The 26,348-nt window shown below is 37.6% G+C and overlaps 1 protein-coding gene across 2 annotated transcripts in view; it reads right to left on the bottom strand.

The window, feature by feature from the left end:
* Nucleotides 1-26,348, bottom strand: part of CD2AP (CD2 associated protein) — an 85,114-nt gene that overhangs the window by 11,716 nt on the left and 47,050 nt on the right. For both annotated transcript variants that reach the window (XM_052809570.1, XM_052809568.1), the window contains exons 5-13: nt 25,446-25,566; nt 22,736-22,920; nt 18,965-19,073; nt 14,836-14,927; nt 12,091-12,195; nt 9,579-9,615; nt 9,132-9,194; nt 5,549-5,708; nt 1,902-2,044 (exon numbers count right to left, since the gene is read on the bottom strand). In XM_052809570.1, coding sequence (XP_052665530.1) covers nt 1,902-2,044; nt 5,549-5,708; nt 9,132-9,194; nt 9,579-9,615; nt 12,091-12,195; nt 14,836-14,927; nt 18,965-19,073; nt 22,736-22,920; nt 25,446-25,566 — 1,015 coding nt within the window. The remainder of the gene's footprint in view (nt 1-1,901; nt 2,045-5,548; nt 5,709-9,131; nt 9,195-9,578; nt 9,616-12,090; nt 12,196-14,835; nt 14,928-18,964; nt 19,074-22,735; nt 22,921-25,445; nt 25,567-26,348) is intronic.

Raw genomic sequence — 26,348 nt, 5'->3', positions numbered from 1 at the left:
GACTGCCTGACCCTCCTTTGCTTGCTCTGCACCAGACGAGGATCACTGAACAGACCTCACCCACTTGCTTGTTATGCACCCCTGTCCCCTGCCCCGTACAGGTATTGAAATGTTGAATTTCTCCATGAGCCTGTAAAATCTTATGTTAGCAAATCAGAATTCATAGAATTTTTTTTTCTAAATCTGTATAAAATTGGGGGGTTTATGTATATGTGAATACCTAATATCACAGCTACTATGTTGACATCTTTTAATAACCAGAGTGGCAAGATAATTGCACCTAAAGAAAAAAAAAAAAAAAAGAAAAAAAAAGACATTCCATCTGCTTTCATGGGGAGTTTTTTCCTGCGGCTAAATGATACTATGCTACACAGTAACAGATCTAGCACAGTCCTAGAGATAAACATCTGAGTAGTAGGACAAGGCTTACATTTTTAAGGCTAGGTTGTGCATCGCTCTTTCATCTCTCAGCTTACATTGGCCGGAAAGTGTTTCTTCCGTACCCTCATTCAAACTCATCTTTAAATAGATGCAATAGTTAAACTGCCAATTCAAACCCTTTAAGACAAGGCATATCACAGCATATGCATAGATTTTACTGGGGAATAAAAAAAGAACTTATAAATACTTTAGAGTAACACTAATAATATTTGTAATATTTCCAGGATATTTTAATACCTGCTGAAGTCCAGCTTTTTGTGGCTCAGAAAAATATAACTTCTGTATTAAAAATACACATAAACTAACCTTTCCCCATACAAAGCATTTAAGCTTAGAAGCACATTTTAAAATGCTTAATGGAAAAATCAACAGTACTCTTTTCTATTCATAAACTGCTTCAGTTTTTTAATGCATTATTTTTATCTCCTAGATCAATTTATTACACTTTAGGACCAACTATTCTATAACCTGAATATCGCAATTGGCCTAAATTTTATATATATATATATACACACACACATATATATATACACACACACATATATATACATATATATGTTATATTATTTCAAAATGTATTATTACTAAAACTTTTTCTGAGATGAAAGGTTGCATTTGAGATATGCGAGCCAAACACTGCAGGTACAATTCACTAAAGCTTTTTCTGCAGTGGTTAATCATACAATAAAAATATTTTAGAGTTTAAAAAAAAAAAAATATGCCCACAGCAGATGATCTCTGCCTAAGAGGCACACAGAGGACTGAAATCAGTTGTGCTGTCTGTAAAGGACAAAAGGTAACTTTATAATAGCTCAGAGAGCCTGATCATCAATGTGGGTGCTTTAACCAGTATCAAGGTTTTGGCTGGACAAATTTAGATTTAAAGAGATGCCACGTTTGGCTCGAGTTGCATTAAGCAAAGCCGTAAGTATGAAATTCCAGTGTACAATGCTCCATGCTGGCCCAAATGTAACGTATGATGAAGTCATAATCTAAAATAGCTATGAACTTAATCACAGAATGCTGAAGGTAATGGCATTACTAAAAATACGCAAGTTAGCCAGAAAAGCAAAAGTTATCTGAAATGCAAGAGCAGAACAAACAGAACCAGTCAGTAAGGAAAACAATTTCGTAAAAACACAAGATAAAAGTGGCAGCAAAAAAAAATGCTTTCAAATTAGAAGAACAAACCATTACCTATGTTTCTCCCTTCCTGTCATCTACTACAACACAGAGCTCATTAACTGCTTCCAAATAGCCTACTGACATCTGTTCACCGCTTGCTGACTCTTAACCTTCAGCTACCTACAGCAGTTCTAAAAAAAATATACTTTCTACTGAACAGGCATAATCGCACTCTGTGGAATTTTGAGTAAATTACTTAAAAAGCTTATTCTAAACTTGTAAAATACTGCAATCCAAACAGAAAGACCAAAAAGAATGTTTTATTCTTTTCTTACCCGATTCTTTAGAGCTCTTTACCACAAGTGAATCTACCTCTACTGATTTTGGTCTAAGTGGTAATGGTTCAGAATCTAACTTTGGTTTTGCTACTGGCTCAACTTCAGATTTCGGTCGAAGAGAAACAACTTCTCCATTAGGTCTGTAGTAAGAAAAAAAAGACAAGACATACCTAGTCAATAAACAGTTTACAACTGAAACATACCAAGAATTACAGGTAAATTGAAAAATTTCAGTAGATTTTATCATTTTCTAAAGCCTTGCTTAAAATCAAGTCTTTTGAAGAGCAATTCTAGTCCTATAAAAGCCAATTCTTCCGTTCCAGCTCTTGCAGAGTTGTCAAACATGTACAATCCTCTTGTAAAAATAATCCAAAACTTCTACTACAGGGCACACTTTGGCACTTAAATATAAAATATTTATTTGCACTTCAGTGCAACAGAAAACAAAAGAGCTAAATAGCACCTTCAGTAGTATCTCTTGAAATACTCAGAAACATACTCAGTCCTTGACATCAAATCTTCCTGTAAAGAAAAACGCTACCAAGAACAAGTTATTTCTTTCTGGGTATAGAATAAAGTACCTTGTATATGCGGCTTTTATTCTACCACGTGTTCTTTGCATGTCTGGTGACATCGTCCAGGGACAAAAAACCAAAACCAAACAAAAACCAACCAAAAAAAAACCCAAAAAACACCCCCACACAAAAAAAACCCACCGAAACAAACAAACAAAAAAGAGAACACATGACATTTTCCTTTACAATTCTTGCTATCGTTTATGCCACAGCATAAAAATAGAATCACAGAACCATTTAGGTTGGAAAAGACCTTTAAGATCATCAAGTCCAACCGTTAACCTAGCACTGTCAAGGCCACCACTAAACCATGGCCCTAAGTGCCACACCTACATGTTTTTTAAACTCCTCCAGGGATGGTGACTCCACCACTTCCCTGGGCAGCCTCTTCCAATGCTTGACAACACTTTTCGGTGAAGAAAGTTTTCCTAATGTCCAATCTAAACCTCCCTGGCGCAACTTGGGGCCATCTCCTCTTGTCCTGTCACTTGTTACTTGGGAGAAGGGACCGAGCCCCACCTGGCTACAACCCCCTTTCAGGTAGTTGTAGAGAGCGATCAGGTCTCCCCTCAGCCTCCTTTTCTCCAGGCTGAACAACCCCAGTTCCCTCAGCCGCTCCTCATAAGACTTGTGCTCTGGACCCTTCACCAGCTTCGTTGCCCTTCTCTGGACACGCTCCAGCACCTCAGTGTCTTTCCTGTAGTGAGGGGCCCAAAACCGAACACAGTACTCGAGATGCAGCCTCACCAGTGCCCAGTACAGGGGGACGATCACCTCCCTGCTCCTGCTGGCCACCCTATTTCTGATACAGGCCAGGATGCCGTTGGCCTTCTTGGCCACCTGGGCACACTGCTGGCTCATGTTCAGCCGGCTGTCCACCAGCACCCCCAGGTCCTTTTCTGCCAGGCAGCTTTCCAGCCACTCTTCCCCAAGCCTGTGGCGTTACACGGGGTTGTTGTGACCCAGGTGCAGGACCCAGCACTTGGCCTTGTTGAACCTCATACAACTGGCCTCAGCCCATCGATCCAGCCTGTCCAGATGCCTCTGTAGAGCCTTCCTACCCTCCAGCAGATCAACACTCCCGCCCAACTTGGTGTCCTCTGTGAACTTACTGAGGGTGCACTTGATCCCCTCATCCAGATCATTGATAAAAGATATTAAGCAGAACTGGCCCCAGTATCGAGCCCTGGGGAACACCACTTGTGACTGGCTGCCAACTGGATTTCACTCCATTCACCACAACTCTTTGGGCCCGGCCATCCCGCCAGTTGTTTCCCCAGCAAAGAGTACGCCCATCCAAGCCATGAGCAGCCAGTTTCTCCAGGAGAATGCTGTGGGAAACAGCGTCAAAGGCTTTACTAAGGTCTAGGTAGATGACATCCACAGCCTTTCCCTCATCCACTAAGCGGGTCACCTTGTCATAGAAGGAGATCAGGTTAGTCAAACAGGACCTGCCTTTCATAAACCCACACTGGCTGGGCCTGATCACCTCGTTGTCCTGTACATGCCATATATAAAGTATATAAATGGACTAGTTGTCAGCTTCAATGTGTCCCTGTCATTAACTCACCTCCCAAATCATTTATTTGGAAGTTTTATTGCAGTAGAAAAAGAGATAGCAGCCTTATCTTCCTAGAAGAATGTTAAACTTTCAGATATTTAAACATTTAAATACCCCTAGGATTTAAAGTTTTCAATTATTAAACGACCACAGTTTACTACAGACCTCTATTTAACTGCACATGTGTATCCCTTTATAGCCATAATTATTTTCTAAAATGAAAGAGAACATGACTTGTGGCTAATAAATCAATCAATCAATCTTTACTTGGGAAACTCTCCAAAATAGCAAGTGATATAACACAATGACACACTGAAAACCTAAACAGAAGTAATGTGGCAATGGTCTAACTCTTCAGTCAGGCATCCAGTGTTCCCAGGGCTGTGCGGGGTGGGATCAGAGGCAGCTGATCCCTGTTGGAGTCAACTGTCCAAAGTGTGTGCCTTACCCACACTCCCTTTCCTGACTGCCCTCCTGCTCAGCCTTTTCTCCCTTTAGATATTCTTCCCTGTGGTTCAGCTATACAGGGTCTGCTGTAAATAAACAAAGATAAACCTCGACAAATGCTTGCTGCCACCCTGTATCTTTGAAGGTGTTTAAGGTGCAAGCTCTTTGATGTAGCAGCCGTCTCCTCCTTTATTTGTACAAGGCAAAGTGCCTCATGACCTTACTTTCTTGTGGTCCTTTCAAGTCAACTAAACACCCCAAAGGGACAGTTACCCATCAGCAGTTTATTTACAGTTTGGGGCAAGGATCTAGTAAATACTTTGATGCAGACAGAAAGAAAAACTGTATGTGAGGGACTGTATTGATGCAAAATGAGTCTTAGTGAAACACCATAAATAATTCTTTCAAACTCATGAGAAAAAAACATTTTTAAAAGTGGATCTAAGAAATAGTGAGCAATTACATCCCTATTTGTACAGTAGCTCAACTGAGAATATTCAAGACAGAGCATACAGACTGGATGTGGTTCTGTAATAGGTGCTTTCTTCCCCAGAAGAGCACATGAGCAATACTGAGTACCTTTAGCACAGGTCCTGACTGTGCTAAACTCTTCCTTTCCATCTATCTTATTCTATATAAAGTGCTGAAACATTGAACGTTGATGCAGCTCAAATCTTCTGGTTTTTTCCGACACAATAATTCTCAAGTGCCATGTCCACAGATTCTTTTACACCTTACTGCTACTGTAGCTACAACTTCTTTCTTATGGGGAAGGCTAAAAGCAAAGCAGCCCACAGATTTATAACTTCATCTGCCCCATGGTTAGTTATGCTGTACTATCTACTCTGAGATGGATCCAATGTCTCAAAGAATTAAAAAGTTGTAAGTTCACACTGATAAAGACTTGGAGAATGAAGACACTGGTAGGTGTAGGGCAAAACTTATCTTTGCATCATTTTCACCCTTAAAAAATAGGTTTCTTCCCACCTCATCCATGAAGGAAGATCAAACAACAAACCAAATAAAATATACTTGGGGTATAAAATTTAAGTTATACTGACTTGGATACAGATGATGGCAAAACAGGTTTATCTGGACGTTTTGGGTGCAGAAGCCCTGCTCTCAGTAAGCTATTAGTCTTGCTTGGAGGAATAGGCTTCTTGGGTGGTACTTGAGGAGCTTGTGGCTTCAAAGGCTTCTGATCCAAAGCTCCTTTTTCATCTGACAAAATAAGTCACCATAACATTTAAAAAAATGCATGTTGTCTAGAATTCTTACAATGCTAATAAATTAGAAAGCAACTGCTGTCAGAAATACTTTCTTTGAAGATCAAAGTGAAAAATAGATATGCAAGTGTCTTAAGTGATACCTTATCAAAACACACTAACTACTTACCTGAACTTAAAAAACATTATGTTAAAGCAAGCAAAATGTCTTTCTATTGACATGAAACAGTAGTAAGAAATTATGGATTCACATTATTGCACTAAAAATGACAGCTAGGAACCAAGAATCTCTCTGTACTGCTAGTGCTTTCTGTTTTCTGTGAATTCACCTTATCTCCACTTAAAAAGGCAGGGGTTTGTTTTATTTTGTTGTAACTGGACTTCTTACGTACCCACAAGCAGCATAATTTATCTATGGACAAAAGGGGAAAAAATGAATATTTATCTGAATAACTGAATTTACTTTAGATAAAGTCTACCTTCCTACAAATTCAAGATACAAATTAAGTATGGCTGATCAAACAAACAAACAAAAAAAGTTAAATTTATTGTTCAATGACTGCATGACCTAATTGAATTCTGCCCAGACAAGCTGACATATAACATATGGGACACTGAAAAATTCAAGCTTCTTCACAAATGTTAGTTGAATAGTTTTCAACCCATGTTCCCTAACCACACCCTGTGGGATATCCAGAGTATACCTTCTACTTTTCCTTGTAACACTATACTACAGCTCAGTCAGGCATGCATAAAGTACTGAGGATTTAAAAGACTATTGTTAGGGTACAGTAAGGAGTTACAGTCCTTTACAGTTACTGCCCTTACAGGGCAGTAAATAGTAAACTGGGATGGAGAGACTTCTTCCCATCCTCCCCTCCTATGACAGCTTTTAATCAAGCATTGGTCTAATGTAAAATGTTTACATATGTTATGGATTTGGGGTAGAATTGGAAATCTGCTTCAGCTCCATCCCAGCTAAGTGCCTGAACTGCCGGCTCTATGACTGACTTCCTTTGGACAAGTTCTGCAGCCGTTGAGCGTCAGCCCTCCAACTGTAAAATGGGAAAACACCGATTTTGTTTCACAAGTACACTTGGAAGTAAACAGATCATAGAGATATACCTCTGCAAAAAAAAAAAAAAAAAAAAAAAAAAGCATTATCCAGGGCAGAATTGTCTTCCTGCTTTGGAACATTTGAAGAAGATATGAACAAAAAACCTGAACTGGTTGGCATTCCCTTCCAGTCTCTCTTAGTATCAAAAAAATAAAATCCTGACATAGTGGAAGGATTTTGCCACACGGTGGTGCTAACTGTCCTCTGTAAAAGAGCCTGCTAACAGTGCTAGCCACTTCTGACTAGTGATCCTATATGGAAGATTTAAATTTTAAATGCCCAATAGCAGCTAGCATTACTGAAGATCAATTAGCTTTATTTTAGCTATGCTGAACACAAGTTGAGAATTAATCCTTTTGTTTTTAACAATAAGTGAGTTCATAAACAGGTCTGAAAAAATACTGTCATCAAATCGTATTCCTGAATTATCATGTCAGTTTTCCCTTCAATTACTCCCACTCAAAATCCAAATATAAAAACCGTCCACAGCTAAGTGGAAGAAGTTAATACCAAAGGTCAAGATTCACCATGAGCACAGAAGTCAGACAATTCTGATGGACAAAATGGCATGCCTCTTTTTTGGATTTTGCTCCGCAGTGAAAAATAAAAGGGTTGGCTAAAAATGAGCAGTTTAGTAATGGAAATAAAAATACTAATCTGAAGACATTTACGCTGGACAAAAATTTCTACGTGATACCACTAAGTGTCCTTCACTATAAACACAGAAGTACTTATAGGAGTGTTGCTGTTAATTTTTGATCAATGTTTGATGACAATTAAAGGCAGATTTATTAGTCTCCAAATAGGCATAAAAAAATTACATGGCTTGATAGCTTGTGATTAGAGCTGCTCAATTAGTATTTTTTTTGAAAACTAATTACAGTACAATTTCATACTTAACGAATTTAATCACTAGTATCAACATGGTTATTTTTCCACAAGTAAAACTGTACTGATAAATGGGCATTTCTAGTAAAACACTACCGCTACCTAAATAAGCAACTTTTAAGACCTGACCTTCAACTGAACACAAGACAAACTTTTCCTCCATTGTTTCCTGTACCACAGTAAAGGACGGTTCTCCACCTTACTTAATTTTTCAGAAGCTTTCTTGTTCCTAAGCATTTTGGATGGCGTCACTCAATTTTTTTTTCCTATATTCCACCATAAACAGTTGAGCTCAACTATGCAAAGGTTAACACCATAATACAAACAGAACCAGTCTAAAATTAAACTTCAGTTTAAATAAACTTAAACTTATAAAGAGCCAAGTGATCAAAATTTCTAGTCATACAGTTGATCTCAATTCACACCTGAAGATATTGTTCCAACAGATAAAAATAACTGGTTTGCTCACATGCAGAGGAAACATAGCTGATTTAAACAAGTATTCTTCATATGAAACACCCAAGAACATGCTTTGTTTAAAATGTGGGTCATAAAAACTGCCCAAGGAAGCCAAGAAACCCATCGAGCAGGCTTACTTGTCGAAATGTTGTTTAGCCATGGTCAGCCACAGTTCACTATTCACAGAACAGAGTATGTTTCTGTAATAAGGTTGAGCTGCAGTAACATCAGAATTTCTTCTTTAAGACCCAACCAGCATGTTTGTTTAAGCTTCTACCTTTTAAACACAATCAAAACAGTTTAACAGTTTGACTTGGCAAGTTTTTCAAATATGAAAAGAAGCCTTTTAGAAATGTGTTTGGGTGATAATAGTAGCTTTTGTTCTGAAAAAAAAGGTATCCTTTAAATTTTAAGAATAAAGTGGTAAGCATCCCTATATTCTGTGGAACTGGAAAATATGGAATAGAGCAAGAACTAACAGGACAAGAAATCTCAATTTCTGAGCACTGTGACTGTAACATCCATCTAAGGAGTGTGTGTATTTCTTTCAAAAATATTTTCCATCAGAGACTGATTTTGGCCAAAACATTCAGAAGCAGCAGCAAATGTTTTCATTTCTAATAATTTACTATTGCTATTCAAACTGTAGTCACTATCACAGAACTATACTTAAATTAATTCAATAGTAACTATGTTATTATGCAGTGCAATCAACATTTTTCAGAATGTAATGCAATAACAAGAAATACACATTTCATAGAAGTGTAGTTCTTCTAATCACTCTGAAGACATTTCCATAACATCACAGACATGACAGCTTCAGTAGATGATATCAAGAGAATCTGTGTGAAGTCTTTCAAATAGGTACCTAATGCACAAAGCAGCCAAGCTAAAAACTGTAACTCATTTACAAGAGCATAGTCTGAAATTCACTATGAAGAAAACTGGTCTCACCTTTTTCTTCAGGCCTCAAAGTAGGGAGTTTCTTCTCTCCAGTTGGCAATTCAGGCTTTGGAGCTGAATGTAAAAAACAAATGATAGACATTTCTCAAAGAGCTTTAATTATCTTAGTCACTAACTAAAAATATGACGTACACCAATTTGTGTTTATATTTTCTCCTTTGCAAGGAGTGTAATACAGCTATAAACACTCATTTAAGCCCAGAAAATGGTAGGCCTGTATTAAAATGTTTCCAAAGTAGGTACGCTCCATCATAATTTTGAAAAATATATAGCAGCAGAAAAATACATAAAGCATAAAAAGTAACCTTAAACTGCGACTATGGGTGGCTGCATTACTAGGAAATACAAAGCTACTTCTGAATTTTCTTCTGAGGTCATGCACTGCTTCTGAAATTTAATATTTCCTCAGACACGTACCACCATACATACACTACATACCTGGACTTTTAACTGGAGGCGGAGGTTTCTTTGGCTTCTGGGTGGGGAAAAAAAAAAAAAAAGTCAAATAAATAAGCAGACAGATATTCTCTATCAAAGACAGACTTATTTGTGTTTTGCTTTGCATACTGTAATGTCTAGCTAGTTTACTAGCTGATTTCACAGTGTTTCACAAAGGAGGCAATCAATTCACAGACAGGAAACAGAGAACTGGAGTAATTCCTCTGGTATCTCCCGGACAACCAGTTGCAAAAACAGGAACAAAATGCAGGTTTCTTCAAATAAGATCAGTGCTTCAGCAACATGCATAAGCAGTAGAGGTACAAAGAACTAAAAACTAAGAATTACATCTTTTCCAGCCTGAAGAGTTGCTCTGATCGCACCCATTTTAATTTCAGTATGTAAACCTCAATCTTAGTTAGTACAATGCAAGTTTAAAAGAGTAATCAGGTAAATTTTTGAACCAAAAATGGTCACTTTCACAAAAAAAGTTCTAAATTAAGTATCAGAAGAACTATTTCAACTGACTTCTAAATTACAGTAATGTAAGAAAAAAAATAGTTCACAGCATTTGCAACAAACACTGCAGTTGCATGAAAAACATTGTTTTAAGCTTCCTTATCACTGTATATTTAAGTGGGAGAGTTGGACAAACTACAGCCATTAAAAATTTACAAAGTATTACAATTAGTACATTGAAAATAACTCTATTTTAAAATGCAGTCATTCATCACTTTCCTTAAACTGGTAAAACTCAACCCGAATCTCTCTCCTGTTGAAGGAGTACTGGCACCTCTCAGGACAGATATCTCAAGCAACCTCATCCTCAGAATCTGATTCATGAAAATGCTCCAGAAGAGGTATCTTTGTGGTTGTATTAAGGACAAGACTCACTGATAAAACAGTCACAAAAGCCTACAAAAACACTTGTTCTTTATACAAACACTGCTGAAACCATTTGGGCTCAGTCTAATATAGCCCCTACAAAAATGCCTTGTAGTGGGTATTTTTGAAAAAGTTGCTATGGACAGATTTCAATTCTGTGCCCCTACCACTATTGAATAAGTTCTTCTTAATGCAGAAAGATTTTATTCTGACAAGTGAAATGTAATTAAGCAAGCATGAAAACCCATATTAAATTTCTTTCTCTAGTTTCAGAGAACACAAACACTACTGAACTTATAGTAACATGACCATATTTTCTTTCTTTCCCAAAAAAGCAAATACATTACCCAGCTGTACAGCACTGCTGCCTATATCAAAAGCAATTACACTGAGAGTTCAGCATCAACTTGCCATTATATGATTCTGAACTGTGTTTTTATTAAGTCGGTATCAAACAGCTGATTACAATAATCAGCTGTCCAATGCCTTGAACTTCAAAGTTGCTCAGTGCAAGGTGAATCCCTGTACTGAAACACACTACACAGAACAGAATAAAGGATCAAAGCAAGGTCTGTCTATAGGAAACATTGTTTATGGTAAAAGAATAATTTTTTTCCTCTCCCTCAAGAGATCAATTCTGTATTGCAAAAGAGTGATACCACCCACCCACCCCTCAAATTGAGTCAGCCATATGTTACAGCATTTATGCCATCCTTGCAAAGCTGAGAATCAATTTGAAAAGAAAACGTTGACTTGGAGTAACTGGACTTTCTGTGCATGTTAGGTAGCTGAGGTTAAATGCTAAGTTAATAACTATCTGTCAGGTTGTATCTAGCAATCCTCTGTGAATGTCTCCAATTCCAGACCAAATGGCACTAACTATGAAACTCTGAAACTGTTCTACTGACATATAGGCTTCAACATTTAGATGTCCTGATCTGGAGCTGAATCTGTCCCATCTGGGGATGATGTACATTTGTGAATTAACACAACATCTTTGCTACACAAACTTGTCAAAACCAAAACATCACACTAATCTCAACAAAAAAATTATAAAATAAGAACCAAAATTACAAGACCAAGAAGTACCACATGAAAACATGAATTTCCATAAGTTAGCACATGAGATGGTAAAAAAATATTTCTAGATCCCATCCAAAGATTATCCCTCATGCACTGCAACCTACTGGCGAGTCTTAACATAGAAAAATCCCAGTCAGTCCCACAGGGGTCATTCAGCATTTTGCAATTACAGTTACTTACAGGACTACAGATGGAAGAGACAAACTGCTTATCTCCTTTCAAAACAGTAAGGGTTTAATTCAGTCATCAGTTACACGTAACAGCATGTTATCAGAACTATATCCTTTTCTATATGGCCTAATCATCCTCATTAATTACAGTTAACCTCAAAAAGCATGCTTCAGTTTAATATTTAAGAAGAAGTTTAAACACAAACATTAACCTTTAAATCTTTCTTTTTTGATATAGCTATTTCAAGATAAAGTCAAAAACTGCCACAATAGTAGTAATATTTTAAGCAGCATAATGTGCTGTGAAGTCTTTTATTCTTTGCATTTCCATCAATACTTTTTTGTGATACTAAACGATACATGCAAGAACTTACAGGGAAGTCTTTATCAGACTCTTGTATTTGAACAGCAAAATTATCTGGGAAGACTCCTTCTTTACCATTGAGTTCTCCTTTCCACCAGCCTGCCTCTCCAGTGTCCTAAAACAAACAACAGGACATTTCAATCAATATTTACTTCTTCCCCAGAACAAATACAGTTACAGGAACAACGTTTTTGCTTTTACCCACAATATAAAATAATTGTTTGTCTGAAATATCACATTTATAAGAGGAATACTTTGGCCACCTTAGCAAGGGGCAACAGCTACAGAACAGATCAGGTTTGGTCACTTTGTTTTCTAAAAAGCAGGATGAAATGATATTACATCATATATAAGATAAGGGTATAAGGATAAGATCTGCAAAGGGAAGGAAAGTACATAAACCCAGTTATGACCTAATGCACAATATTCAATATTCTCAACTTCCTTGACTGGCAACTTATTCAGTAAATACTTCAAGCATCATTGGACTAACACACAATTCTACTAAATAAAAATGATTCTGATGGGATTGATCAGGTCCACTGGTTTGAAAAGGGTGAAGATGCAAGAGCACATACCCTACTGAGGGAAAAAATAACCACATTAAGACATAAGAAGAAAAACAAAACAAAACAGAGAATTAATTCAGTGGCAGAGAAATCCATTACATGATCTTACTGGATCAAGGCCTTAGTTTGTCCATAACAGAAACTATGATGTTATTTGAATATTTTAGCAGCATAAATAACAACTTTCCTCTGTGCCTCAGATCCAAAATACTGCAGATGTCACTCCTGCATACAAGTCCAAGTGGATCACTGCTGATAATGTGCCGCAGTTAACAGCGCCAAGTAGCTCATGCCAAAGTCCAGTACAAAACAAGGACAATTCAGCAATCAGTTCAGCTGAGACACTGAACAGGTAAAGGAGAGGGGGAAAAATAAAATATAAAATAATTTAAAAAGAAATCCCACCCCACATTAAACTGAAGAAGGAATTGGCAGGAAAAAAACCTGAATAGGTGATTACTGCTAAAAATAAGTTTGCTAAAGTTGTCTTTCATTTCTCCCTCCATCACCCTTAAAATCCTCCTAAAGAAAAAAAGTGTTACTTTTCTTCTGCAACTGTGCGAAAGCTGAAGACAAAAAAAAAAAAAAAACAAACAACTTTCCACTTTTTTTTAGGCAAGTTGTTATTCCTTAATATAGCAGCATATAAACCAACAAAAGACTGCAGAATACTGCAGGGAAATTAAGTATGGGTAGGTTCATTTCTTGTTGTGAGAGACTGAAAGAGTTAATGTCTCAAACATTGTGGTGGGGCAAGTTCTGCTTAAAGACAAACCCTGCCCAGCAAGGAACCAAGGTGAAAAGCCCATCAGCTCAGACATCAGCAACAGGAGGGGGAGGGCGTGCTGTAGGGTGCGCAGCTCCCTGTCCTGATAAGCTGTTCTGATACAAAGATCAAACAATGGCCGTGTCTGCAGGGAAGGAGAAGTTACTCCCCAAAGGACCCCCAAGCCCAAAGGCTCACAAACTGCTCATTAACCTGAGGAGTTTGGGTGCCCGCCTGAAGAAGGGGCAAGGATGATAAAAGGACACCAACTGAAGCACCGGGTGGGCAAGCCCGCCGGGACTGGACCCCTCGGCTGACTGAACCAACGCTGCACCCAGGACCGGTGAAATCTTTCTCTCTTCCTTTTTCTCTCTGTCTTCTCTCTTTCCTTCTCCTTTTCCACAATCCCCACACCTCATCCGTTTCAAGATATAAACCGTTGACCAAGTCTGAGACTAAGAGTAGATCCAGCCACCCCTAGACCCTTCTCTGAGGAGGAGTCTGGAAAGCAAGGGGGTCTGCTCTGAACCTCGTGACTCAACGGGAGGGATCTCCTTATTCCCTGAATCGATGTATGTGGTTACACAGTTTACAGAAGTAGTCTTATGCCAGGTCCTGTTGTGAGAAACCCTGCCACCTACTACCACGCCTCCTCAGTTCAGTTTGCTTCTGTCATGAATAAAATCTTTAACTGATCGATTGGTGTCGTTTCACCTTAATTTAGCCCGAGGGAATTTCGAATTAAACACGACACCCTGGTCTGTCCAGTCTGGGTCGTGACACTTGTCTAAAACCATCTCTGCAACAAGATGACCTTTGAAAAAGGTGTTTTCAATATTCAACACAAATAAGAACATTCAACAAAATAATCACATTTCTCTAAAGAGCCAGACAGTATAATTAAATTCTGTATGGTTATTCTGAAATGCCAAGCATCTCTTAACACCTGGACTTCATTCTCCTACTGAAAACATTTGCTTATTTTTTTTCATAGTACCTAGATCAAAATCAGTAAGTACACAACTTAATTTCTCACCTTTTGACACAGTAATACTTCCAACCACTACCTCTAGGTCAGCCTGATATATTCACCAGATAAAAAGTACAAGTTCTGAAGGTAAAAGGGCTATTTGCAAAGCTTTTCCAATTTCCTCACTGAAAAGGCATTTGGTACTGGGTGTATACTGATCCGACTGGCCTGTGACAAATATAAGATAGCTTCCCACTCTGGAATGATCTTTAAGGACATCTGTATCTCCACCAAGTGTAGAGGTGAAAAGTTGACCCTCACATGAGACAAATCAGTCTACAGGAATATTCACTCCAACAGACTCTCCTGCTTTCACATTTTCCACATTACCTACCTGTACAAAAATCCACAAAAGCTATATGAATTGTTACAGCAGATCGAACATCTTACCTTACTGATTATTTGAATGATCTCGCCTTCTTTAAAGCTGAGTTCATCATTTGAGCCTTCATAGGAAAATATTGTCCTGCAATATTCCTTGGCTGAAACAAAGCAGCGCAATTAACTACATTTCATACCATGGGTAGTAACATACATAATACTAGCTCACTTGCGCTGTGTGAAAGGAGAGCTCAGAAATTAACACTATAGTCACACTTCCCTTCTAGACCAGCCATCTGAGACTGCTTTACAAATGTTCACTATGCCATTCATATCACAAGAAAAATAAAATCATACATTTACAGAGTGATAGAAAGAAATCTTTGTGCAGTCAGTAGTTTAAGCTCTAAAACATTTTTATCCACAACAGCAACTTAATTTGGGTACTCTGAGTTCAGAGGGAGAAGAGAGGAGCCTCCTCTCTGTAACAGCCTATCTAACCATCCCGTAGCATTATATATTCAATTTTGAGCTGCTTTACAGAAAAATGGTTTCAAGTTTTTTATTGAGAGTTCATATGAGATTTTTATGATCTCAAAATTAATCTAAATTTCAAATTTACATTCATAATTAAATACATGCAATTGTTTCACGTTGACATCATTTATTAACACCTACAACTACAGAAACTTCAAGTACTCGAGCAGCACATTTGCTGAAATTCTGCAGTGAAATCAAGCAATTGAAGCAAAGGAATTCCTTGGCTAAGCACCTGAAACCAGAGCTCATCTGAGTGATCAACTCAGACAAGTTACAGCCTCATTTGCAAAAGTAGAAAGAATAATTCCTTTCTTTCCATTTGGTACAGTTCAATAACTAATCCATTTGAAATTGAGATAATTTCAGGTGAAAAAGCAGGACGATTTGCTTTCCTTTCCAATGCTAGAATAAAAATAACATGAGAAAGGCCAAAATACCTTACATAGAAGTCTTAATTGCAAAGCATTTTTTGCACCTTTTTTAACCCCACCACGCTGAAAATTATTTAGCGGATTAAAAGGCTGGATTTCTGTATCTGACAGATTAAGGAACAGGAAGCAAACAAAAAGGACTCTAACATGCTGCCATAACCTATCAGGTGTTTGGCACTGATAATACACACAGGTGAGCAGCTGCATCAACCCCCAGTTAGACAGCAGCACATCAAGCCCTCATTAGGATTGTCTGTAAGTCAACTTGTTAACGACTGCCTCTTGCTGGATGGTAAGAAAATGTGAGTTGCAGTTGAATCATTTTGTTGTTGCATTTTGTTTAATCAAGATACAAATCTTTAGCTAAAAAAATGCATAAATTGTATTCTTAAATAAAAATCTACCTTGGTCAGTGCCAACCACTATGCTAAATGCAAAAGTATGCCAAGCTTAAGAGATAGATACATATCTAGCTATGTATAGAGATATATAGATATATGTAACCACGTGAGTAATCCTAGGTACAAGAACTTGCATTATTTTACTGCCTCATCTCATGATCAAAAATGCTCAACTATAGATTGACTATATTGTGGTTTTTGAAGAATTACAGAAAAATAAGCGGAACCATGTCAAAAAGATGAATGTTTAAATCAAGGTCTGGGGCAGAGGGGAGGAAATCACAATGACAAAAAAAAATTCAACAGGTACAGTACAAATATCTATCAAATTCGGGGATTTTATTCATTAGCAGTGAGTAAGTGTAACACAAGTGGAATACATTTCTATACATCTTGATTCTGTAAAAATACATGTATTTCCTTACTGCCTGGGGATTTGGTCAGTACAGCTGAACTACTAAATCCTTCCTTTCTCTCCTCCTCCTCCAAGCACTTCTCCCCTCCTCACATACACCAAGTCCCACCCAGACAGAAAACCATGCCAGAACAGGGACCTTGCGCTCTGCTCCAGCTGCCAGGAAGGCAGGAGACAGGGAACCCTGCACCCTGCCGAGCTCCCTATATGTGGAGGCTGCACACCCCAGCAATCAGCACCACCCGAGAAACCCAGCCACGGACACTAAGAGTACATTCAATTTGCCACTTCAGCATCTGATTTTGTGAGCCTGATATTCTGCCAGTAGTTAAGATGAAGAAGGAGTCCAGTTTAACTTTCCAGCACTTAAATCTATGATGCTATTTACAAAACAGTAAATCTGAACTTCAGTAAATATTTTTAATAAAAGGTAGTTTAAAACTGAATCTTTTCCAAAGACTCGGGACTAAGAATACAGTAGCAGGAATCACAGATGTTGTATACTAACATAATGAGGGGAAAGAGGGGTCAAATTGTGATTTTTTTTTTTTTTAAAAACAAAATATTTTTACATACTTGCACAAGCCCAAAACAAGCTTTCCAGAAATAGCGGAGCCACACCAAAATAAGCCACACTAGTCTAAACATTCTAGAGATCTCTGTTTATTTGCTAACATATTGAACAGTTTATTTTAATCTTGCTCTCTCAAAACTGAGGATGATATACATAAACTATAATAAGGCCTATATTAAAATAAAAACAGTAAGGAAGAAAGCTTAGTTTTCTTCCAAAGGTTACAAAATGTTCATAAATAGTGTCTATAGGTATTATCTACTGATGTTCTCCTACAGCATCTATTACTACTATATTTAAGTTCCTCTCTGATGTATTCATTTCTCTGGGGAGCAGAGACTCAGCACGGCTACTGGATTAGTCCAATTTCTATGCCTTTAGCATAAGGCGCACCTGAAATTATGAAAAAGAGCTAAATACTGAATATTCTGAGTGTTCAATACTGAATGTTCACATTCCTTAAGTAGACTAGAGTTAATTTTTATGCAAAGTTTTAGACAAGTCAAATTTCACAGTGGTCAGGGCTGCACATTGTCTTCCTGGCTCTTCCAGCAATAGCACTGGAATGGTTTAAAAGCAAGATCCCAAGACTATCCCAATTTTGAAGTTTAATAAAGATGTCAAAGTTGCAAGTAAGCATCAACTTCCATCGAATGCATGGTACATAAACTTTTGATATATGCTCTGCAATTGCGAAACTTAAGTATTAACTACTCTCAAGCCATTACATCAAACACTTCTTGACAATAATCAGCTGTTTGTAAACATGGTAATGCTATTTATAGCTATCCAATTCAATAAAGCCAAAATATGGCTCAAATGGCAGGAATGCCCTATATACTGCTATACATACAGATAAATTAGGGCTCTGACTAACAAACCTGCCATTTCAAGTGCCCTGTTGTGACAGATTACACAACTCCTCTTAACTCTGCCTGAACACAGGCAAAAAGTCAACTGTTTGTTGCAGTTTTCTTATTTCTGCAAATTGTGCATTCCATATAAAACAACCCACTTACACCAAAATAAGGTACTTGCACATAAAACAAAAATATACCTGAAATTACAATACAGAAGTCAAAAAAAAATGTCTGCTCAGGAACCAGGTGAAATGAGCTCTCTACACATCACATAATTGAAGTTAATTTTTTATATGGGGTTGGCACTCCTACAAGATGTTTTGGGTTGGCTTAAAAATATCTCTCTAGATAGAACTATGCAATTTGGTAGTTAAATGAAGTCATACATTCTTCAAGATAACAAAAAAGAAAAATAAAAAAGAAGTTGTTATAAACAGAACCATAATGGAACTGGATTATCTAGGGAACAGACTTCAACAAAACATAACCACCAACTTTCTGATGCAAGAAACTTTGCATACAGTTACGACAGCACGTTAGCAACTCCACAGTAAATCCTGAGCCTAGAAAGTAACTTCTATAATCTAGGAACAGAAATTGAGTTAGGGGACTGTTCCATAGCAATACATTTCCAGCATTCCATCTGAACACTAAAAACTAGGCAGAAAGTAAGTCAGTTTGAGCATGTAAAAATAGAAAATTAATGCAAAGGGACTGCTGCAATAAAACTTCATACCCCAGCCTTATTTTGTTCTGGGATACAATGCTACAAATGTTTTTGATTTATTTTCCACAGAAATGCAAACAAAAATTCTTTTAGACTCTTTTCCGTTTGCATAACTCCTCAAAGGTATGGAACATTACACAACAACCCAGTATACACAAAAGTTTAAGATTTTAACACAAAAAAATTGACAACCAAATACTTCTCTAGAGAGGACTACCAAGTAATAGATGTAAACTTCTATTAGCCTTACCTTTTGGTTTACTTTCAGCTTCTGATTTTATTACTTCTGATGAGCTTTCAGTTTTTGTTGTACTGGGAAAATTAATTAGCTTTGTTCCAGAAGGGTGGTTAGGTAATGGCTATATGAATGAAAAAGAACTTTGTTAACAAAAATTTTTTATGAGTTTTAATTTTTATTAGGCTACAGAACATACTCAGGTTTTTACTAGCTGAGATGATGCAAATGACCACCTCCAAGAGATTCACTGAGCTTTCCCATTAAGTACTTAATTTACTGTCGTTACTTGTTTACAGCCCCTGCAATTAGAATTTTGTCCACTGATTGAAGACAGAGCACAACTTTCAAACCGGAAGCCAATCTCAGGACATTGCCAGATATACTTTTGCAATCGTATTTCAGCAGTTCTAAGTGTCACTCTTCCAGTATCCTGAAAATTGCCTCCTCTAGCACAGAACAGAAGCAGTTATTTAACAGCTCTGCTGAAAGCAACTCGCTGACCACACTTACTTTGCACTGGAATAAAGCTGGAATATTCAGTAGCCATACACCACCTCAGCTGAAGAAGCAATCAGATTTTAACTACTCAGACAATTGTAAGAACACATGAAAACCCATCCCAGCTTCCCTTCACTCTTAGCAATTCATACAGAACAGAACAGCTAAGTGTCACTAGAGATTTCTGCTGAACCAAAAAAACAGAGGCATCGTAACCAGCAACGAGTTTCAGAGTTAACATCTAACTAAAACAATTGTTCCAAAAAAAAAAAAAAAATATATATATATATATATATATATATATATATATATATATTATTTTCCACACACACCCCCAGGAGACTTACTAAGCTGCCAGGAAGATTCAGACAGCTTCAGCTGCATCCACTTCTTCACAGTCCTATAAGCTACAATCATAGAATACTATCTCACAGTCAGTACTTACCTGAGCAGCCCTAATAGTGTTACTGATGTGAAAAATCCCATTGCCTTTAGTAACTCTGTTCATTTTCATTTACAGTTAAACTTTGCAGACTTTCTATTGTCAAAGAAACTAGATTTACTCTCCTTAAAACCAGGTGATGCCTCTGGGCTGGTGTTTGGTACTTCTAACATACCATAGAAGAAGACACAGTCACTTGGGACGTTCTTGGAGTACATATGCAATTTAACTCGCTCCAGAATGCTATATGAAGGAAGCACTAAAATAACCCACCTATGAGATTAAACAAGTCCAACATGGAAACAGTTCTCTACATTTCCCCCTTCTAAAACAAGATGCAATTAGAAGTATGAGGGGAAGTTTAGGCAGGCGGGGTATAAATAGCCTGAGCACAGGGCAGGATGCTGGGACCAGCTGAAACTACCTCCTGCAGGAGCATATATACTCTTGAGCACTTCAGATACATCAGTGCTCAGCCTTCCTGGGCTGAACAGTCTCGGAATTCCCCAAGGGAAAAAAAGCCCTCTCTACTCTATAGAGTTTCCCGATGACAGCTTTTTTTCTTACTGGCTTAAAGACTGAGATTGCCCTTGAGGCATCCCTCCATCTAACTCCAAAGCGAGTTCAGCACAAATCCAAAGAAGCCATCCATTTTCACAAGACCTTCATAAGAATTATGTCCCTAGGGCTCTCCATGTTTTTCTGTAAGTCTGTCCACCTTTGGGATGACTTTGGCAGCAAGCTTAAGTAGAATATTAAGTGCTAAACTCGACTGTTTATTTCATTGTCTTTAAGTTACGCAAAATTGTTCTCTCACTTCATTTCCCCTCTTGCTGAGAAATGGCCTACAACAATTTTCCAGACAAGCCAACCAACAAAACAGAGTGCCAACATATTTTAGTGTTTAAACACAGTCAAATAACACAATTCAAAATGTCTGAGCAGACTTTGTATTAATTGAACATATTTTAGATAGGCTCTTTATACTCTGAAGTTACAAGGTAGAAAGTATGGAAATGTGCTTCTGAATGATCAATCACATGACAAGAAAGCAAACTGAAAGCTAGGTACTGAAACCCTACTCTAACAGCATTCGCATGAAGATGTAGTGATCCCACAGACTCCTACTTGAAGGGACAAAGCCTGGAGAGAACCGAGGAAAATCAATGTGCCTTCATAGAATCACAGAATGGTTTGTGTTGGAAGAGACCTTTAATGATCATCTAGTCCAACCCCCCTGCCATTTGCAGGGACGTCTTTAACTAGACCAGGTTACTCAAAGCCCCATCCAACCTGGCCTTGAACACTTCCAATGATGGGGCATCCACAACTTCTCTGGGCAACCTGTTCCAGCATCTCACCTCCCTCACCATAAAGAATTTCTTCCTTATGTCCAATGTAAATCTACCCTCTTTCAGTTTAAAACCATCGTCCCTTGTCCTGTCACTAATGACCTTGGCAAAAAGTCTCTCTTCACCTATATACTGAAAGACCGTGTAAGGTCTCCCTGGAGCCTTCTCTTCTCCAAGCTGAACACATTCCTCCTCAGGAGGTAACAGTCCCCAAGCCTTAAACAGAAGGCAACACACTCATAACCTTCACTTCCTGAATCATCTGATGTTTTGACTGGACCACAAACAAGGAGGACACACACCACGTCTATAGGTGGATAAGCATTGCTCTTAGCACTGCTACCAAGGGAAAACACATTCATGGAAGTCTCTGTCCCTACCTTTTTCCCAGGGACTCACCCCACCTTTTGCCCTACACCATTACAATTATTTCCATGGCAGCAGAGGAAAGCAAATCAGTCAGCAAAACAGCTTTAATGACCACAACCCACAGACGAGAAGGTTTTAAAAGCTTTCTTGAATTGATCACCCGAGTAAAAACTGAAACCCTGATTATCTCAGCTGCCTTTAATTTATCAAAAGCTGAAAATCCATATATAAGCTCTTGGTATAAATGATGCATAAGTTCAAGATAAAGGACTAAGCATCGCTGTTGTGCTTCCAAGGGGTGAGAGCGCTCTTGGGTTCAAATCAAAATAAAACTCAAACTAAAGTAATTCCACCAGCATCACATTATCTGCTCTCTCCTAAGCTTTAAGTTTGATACAGAGAACAGAAGTGCTCCTTCTCCCCACTCACTCATAAAAAAGGAGGGAATAGAAAATGAAAGAGGATGCAAAACTGTAGAACAGTATTTTTCAGGCTTACACAATCAGCAGTTTATGTAGCTTATTAACCTAAGACAAGACCAAAGCTCAGCAGCATTCACTGAAGGTAATTTACATTGGTTATGATGGTCAACACCCAGAACAGCAAACTCAACATCTACTAAAACTTGAAAAAAAACCCCAAACCAAAAACCTCAAGAAACCCCCAAAATTCCTTGTTTTAAAGGCCAAGTTTAACTTGTATAGGAAGACTTAACAGTCTTGTCCCAGACTATATATAAAGTCTGTTACAAAGAGAACTACAAGAGACCTCATACTGTAGATGTGTTTGTGAAGTTAAGTCTTACAATATATGGCTTTGAAATGACAGTTTTTGTATCAGCTTGGTTCTCCTTCTCTAATGTTTTAAATACCAAGACATTCAAATAGACCTTTTGGAATCAATGTTAAATATAACTTAGTATAAAAGAAGTTTGAGGGGGGTTGTTTTGTTTTATAGGCAAGAGCCCTGCAAGATGATTATGGTCTGATTATGGAACAATATTGACAAATTTTAAAATGGCCACCGTATTCAGCATCTGTAAGATACTACGTCTTCAGATGCCACATCTTTTAAATTATTTTTACAGTAAACCCAGAAATAACAATATGAACCACTACAAACCTTATCTTGCTTTTTATCTTCCGATTCATTAATGGATAATCTTGTCTTAAGTTTCACTGAGCCTTCTTTAAAGATATCTCCAAACCCAATACCTCGGATTTTCTTTGGCTGTGCTGGTCCAGATCCAGCTTCACTCCCATTTCCTGGAGAGGCCACAGGTGAGGTAGGACCACTGAAAACAGGCTCTGAAAGTAAAAAAAAGAAAGAATAACTTGTTTTAATATCTGAAATTTTTTATTTGCTCTTCTGGGAAAAAAGTGAAAGTAACACAGCTGTGTGCACTGCTCTTGCTAAACAGCTTTTCTAGGAACATTATTGTAGCTGTAATACCTCACATTTTTTCTAGTTTTATATTTAACATAAGACCATTTGAAATAACACCGGTATTGCAACTGAATACTCTGGCAACTAAGTCATTAGATTGCTAACGTTTCTTGCTATTTCAATTATCACAGAGGCTCCAGTTTTATGAAACATTGCTTACACATTCTCTGAAGATGTGTATTTAGTCCAACATTTAAAAGCTTGTCATTTGCACAACTATAGCTGCTGAAAGCAATAATCAATAAAGGTCCATAATGAGTCCTACGACGTTTCAACAGCCACAGGAAAAAATGGTGTGTTTCAGTAGTAGAGTGATGCCTCTCAAGGCTCCAAAGTGAAATTTTCCTCTTGCTCAAAATGCACTATTGAAAATACCAGAAGTTTCTTGCAAATTTATTTAAATAGCTTTTTAATCTGATAACACTTAAAACCTATTTTAAATGACTTAAGCATTAAAATCAGATATAGTTGTTTGAGATTAATCACTGATAGATAACACAAGTATTTTTAATATTTTCTACATATACAAAGTATATACTTTGAAAAAGTATTTTTCAGTTTTAAGGGACAACATCTATCCACCCACAAAAAATGTAGTTCAGAGAAGAACTTAATTTAGGTGTTAGGAGCTTTTTAAGACTGTTCTTTTTGTTTGGGTTTGGGGTTTTGGGGTTTGGGGTTTTTTTTATTTTATTTTTAAGTTACAGTCAAATCTGTTAAAACCTAGAAGCTAGTATTCATGGGCAAACTACTTCCACGTGCAGAATTCCAGGAGATAGTCATGTGAAAATAGACAGCTTTTATAAATCAAATTCAAAATAGCCTCCACATCTTTTAGCCTTTCAGTTAAGTTCTTTTCAGTGTATGCACGCCTGGGAATTGCAATAAAAATTAAAGCCTCTTCCCTTTACCATAAATTTAAGGGGCTTTGATAATACCACGAAGTTATATAGCTCTTGACTTCAGTTTCTCACCTGTTCTCAACCAAGTTACTCTTCACCTAGTTACATCCCTCTTGGATACCTAAAAGAATAGCTAGACATTTCATTGATGAAAAAAGTCCAGGTTGCATGTTTGAAAGACCATGGCTCAGTGAATGGGGCATTTACTGTTTTCCAGGAGCGAGGAGAAAACTAGCAGATATTTGAGATCCTGACTGTGAAAGTACTGAGCATTAAATATAACCCCTGGGGGTGTGAGGGGCTGAAAATCGTAACCTGTTAGTTACTGACAGAAGATACAATTACTTCAAATTACTGTTCAGTCCCACTGATCTCAGTATTCAGGACTTAAAACCAACACATACCCGTTTGTAAATTCATCTCACCAGACCCCACTAAACTCAGGGAACTTGACCTCCAAGGTGACAGCCACTGAGCTATTTGGGACTGCTCAAGTCAAACAACTCTTGTTTTACACTACTGCAATTATTTCCACAATTTGCCAAAAAAAAAAAAAAAAAATCCAAGCCAGACATTTCTTTCTTATCTCTGAGCAAACCCTTGTTAGAAACAATCAATACTGAACATCCTGTAAATGAGGGCACACATTACTACAAGGGGGGGGGGCGGGGCGGGATAAATCACTTTTTCTCTTGAATATACACAACTATCTTTAAGCATTGATTAACTTGTGTCAAGATGTTGTTCCCAAAGAACACTCCCATTCCAGCAGTATCATATCCCAAGTCCGAGCCTTCAAGCTGGTCTTCACAGACAGAATGCCTCTGAAATGCAGTTTCAAGGGAACAAAGTAATTCCCTGTAAAGCACGCACTTGCCTGGCACCACTCAGCCCTCAACTACTGTTCAGCCACAGACCATCTGCTTCTGCCCAACCTACAGAGTCATAGCCACAAAGGAATGACTAAATGTAAATACTGCCTTAAAAATATTTTATTGTTCAATTAAAAAATAATAAAGAACCAGGGCCCCCTTCCCAGGATTCATTTTAAGTTGAGGCTGTTTTGATTCAATTCAAGTTTTAATTCTCAACTGACATGGTTAAACACTTACATTTTCCATGTTAGAGTACTCATGTCTATGAAAATAAGACTGGAAAAAAGCTATTAAACAGAAGAATAATTTTATATCCAATACTAAAAAAAAGCTCAGTGCTGAATATTCTAAAATTTCTAGTGATAAAATGCCAGATATACATTTGCAAGATCAAGACCTTGATCGCAATTCTATTTAAAAAGTGTATTGGGAGCAAGACAGGTATCTTCATACTCAGCATCAATATTTTCTAGAATGAAATTAAATACTTACCATTTTTAGGAAGCTTGAATTCTTTACAACTTTTGTTGTACTACAACTGTAATACTCCAAATCATACCTGAGATCTAAAATGACTTTGCTAAGGGTTTTCAACAAACAGAATACCACCTGTGTCATCCAGAGCGTCCTGTGTTTCTCCATCATCCATCAATTCCAATTCTTTCACAAAGTTTGAAGGAAACAACCCTGCCTTGCCATTTAGTGTTCCACTCCACCAGCCTTCTTCTACCTGTATAGAAATATTTTGCACATTACCAATAAAGCAAAAGGAAATTCCTATCAATTCCATCCATACTTCACTTATAAAACTCTACAAACAGCTTTCTCAAAAGTTCAAATGACCACGATTTCTCTTTAAAGAAACCTGCTAAAGATGTAGAAACAGTAGGCAAAAAGAAGAGCAAGAAAATAATTCACTGTCACTTCTATCACTACAGCAATGATCCTGAAACACGAGACTAGCCTCATGCCTATTAATTCAGAAGAGCAGCAAAATATTCATCAATTTTCTCAAGGTAAGACAGAATAACTGGCATTTTACATCTAACAGAAGAAGAAAACATTAAACTGTTTATGAAATAGAGATGCAATTTTTAGCCTGGCTTTCTAAGGAAATTTTTATGTATTCTTGCTGTCCATCTGTCTTTTCTTCTGTCTTGTCCAGCTTCCTCCAGTCCTATTCCCACTGGCCTCATATCCGTTGAGCAGCTTTGAACAATTTTGATCAAAAGACACAAGTTTCAAAGATATAATTTCTGCAGATAATGTTGGGTAGAATAGAGAAAAGTCCTTAAGGACATCACAGTGAAACAGAAAACTAAGCTATCCATTCCTTCTGGCAGGAGGCAACCGGCTAAACAGCATATACCTAGCTCTACATGTGTCAAAAGGTACAGATACTTTCCCATCAGAGCTGGCCAGCTGACAAAGGTAGCACAAGGATTTTGTGGTGGCACACAGCAGTCCTAGGGACAGAAGTCAGTTGGATGCCAAATTTTGTTGTTGTTGGCT

The sequence above is a fragment of the Harpia harpyja genome, chromosome 15 (assembly GCF_026419915.1).
Source record: "Harpia harpyja isolate bHarHar1 chromosome 15, bHarHar1 primary haplotype, whole genome shotgun sequence".
Taxonomy (NCBI): Eukaryota; Metazoa; Chordata; class Aves; order Accipitriformes; family Accipitridae; genus Harpia; species Harpia harpyja.
This window is presented reverse-complemented; position numbering and strand designations above follow the sequence as displayed.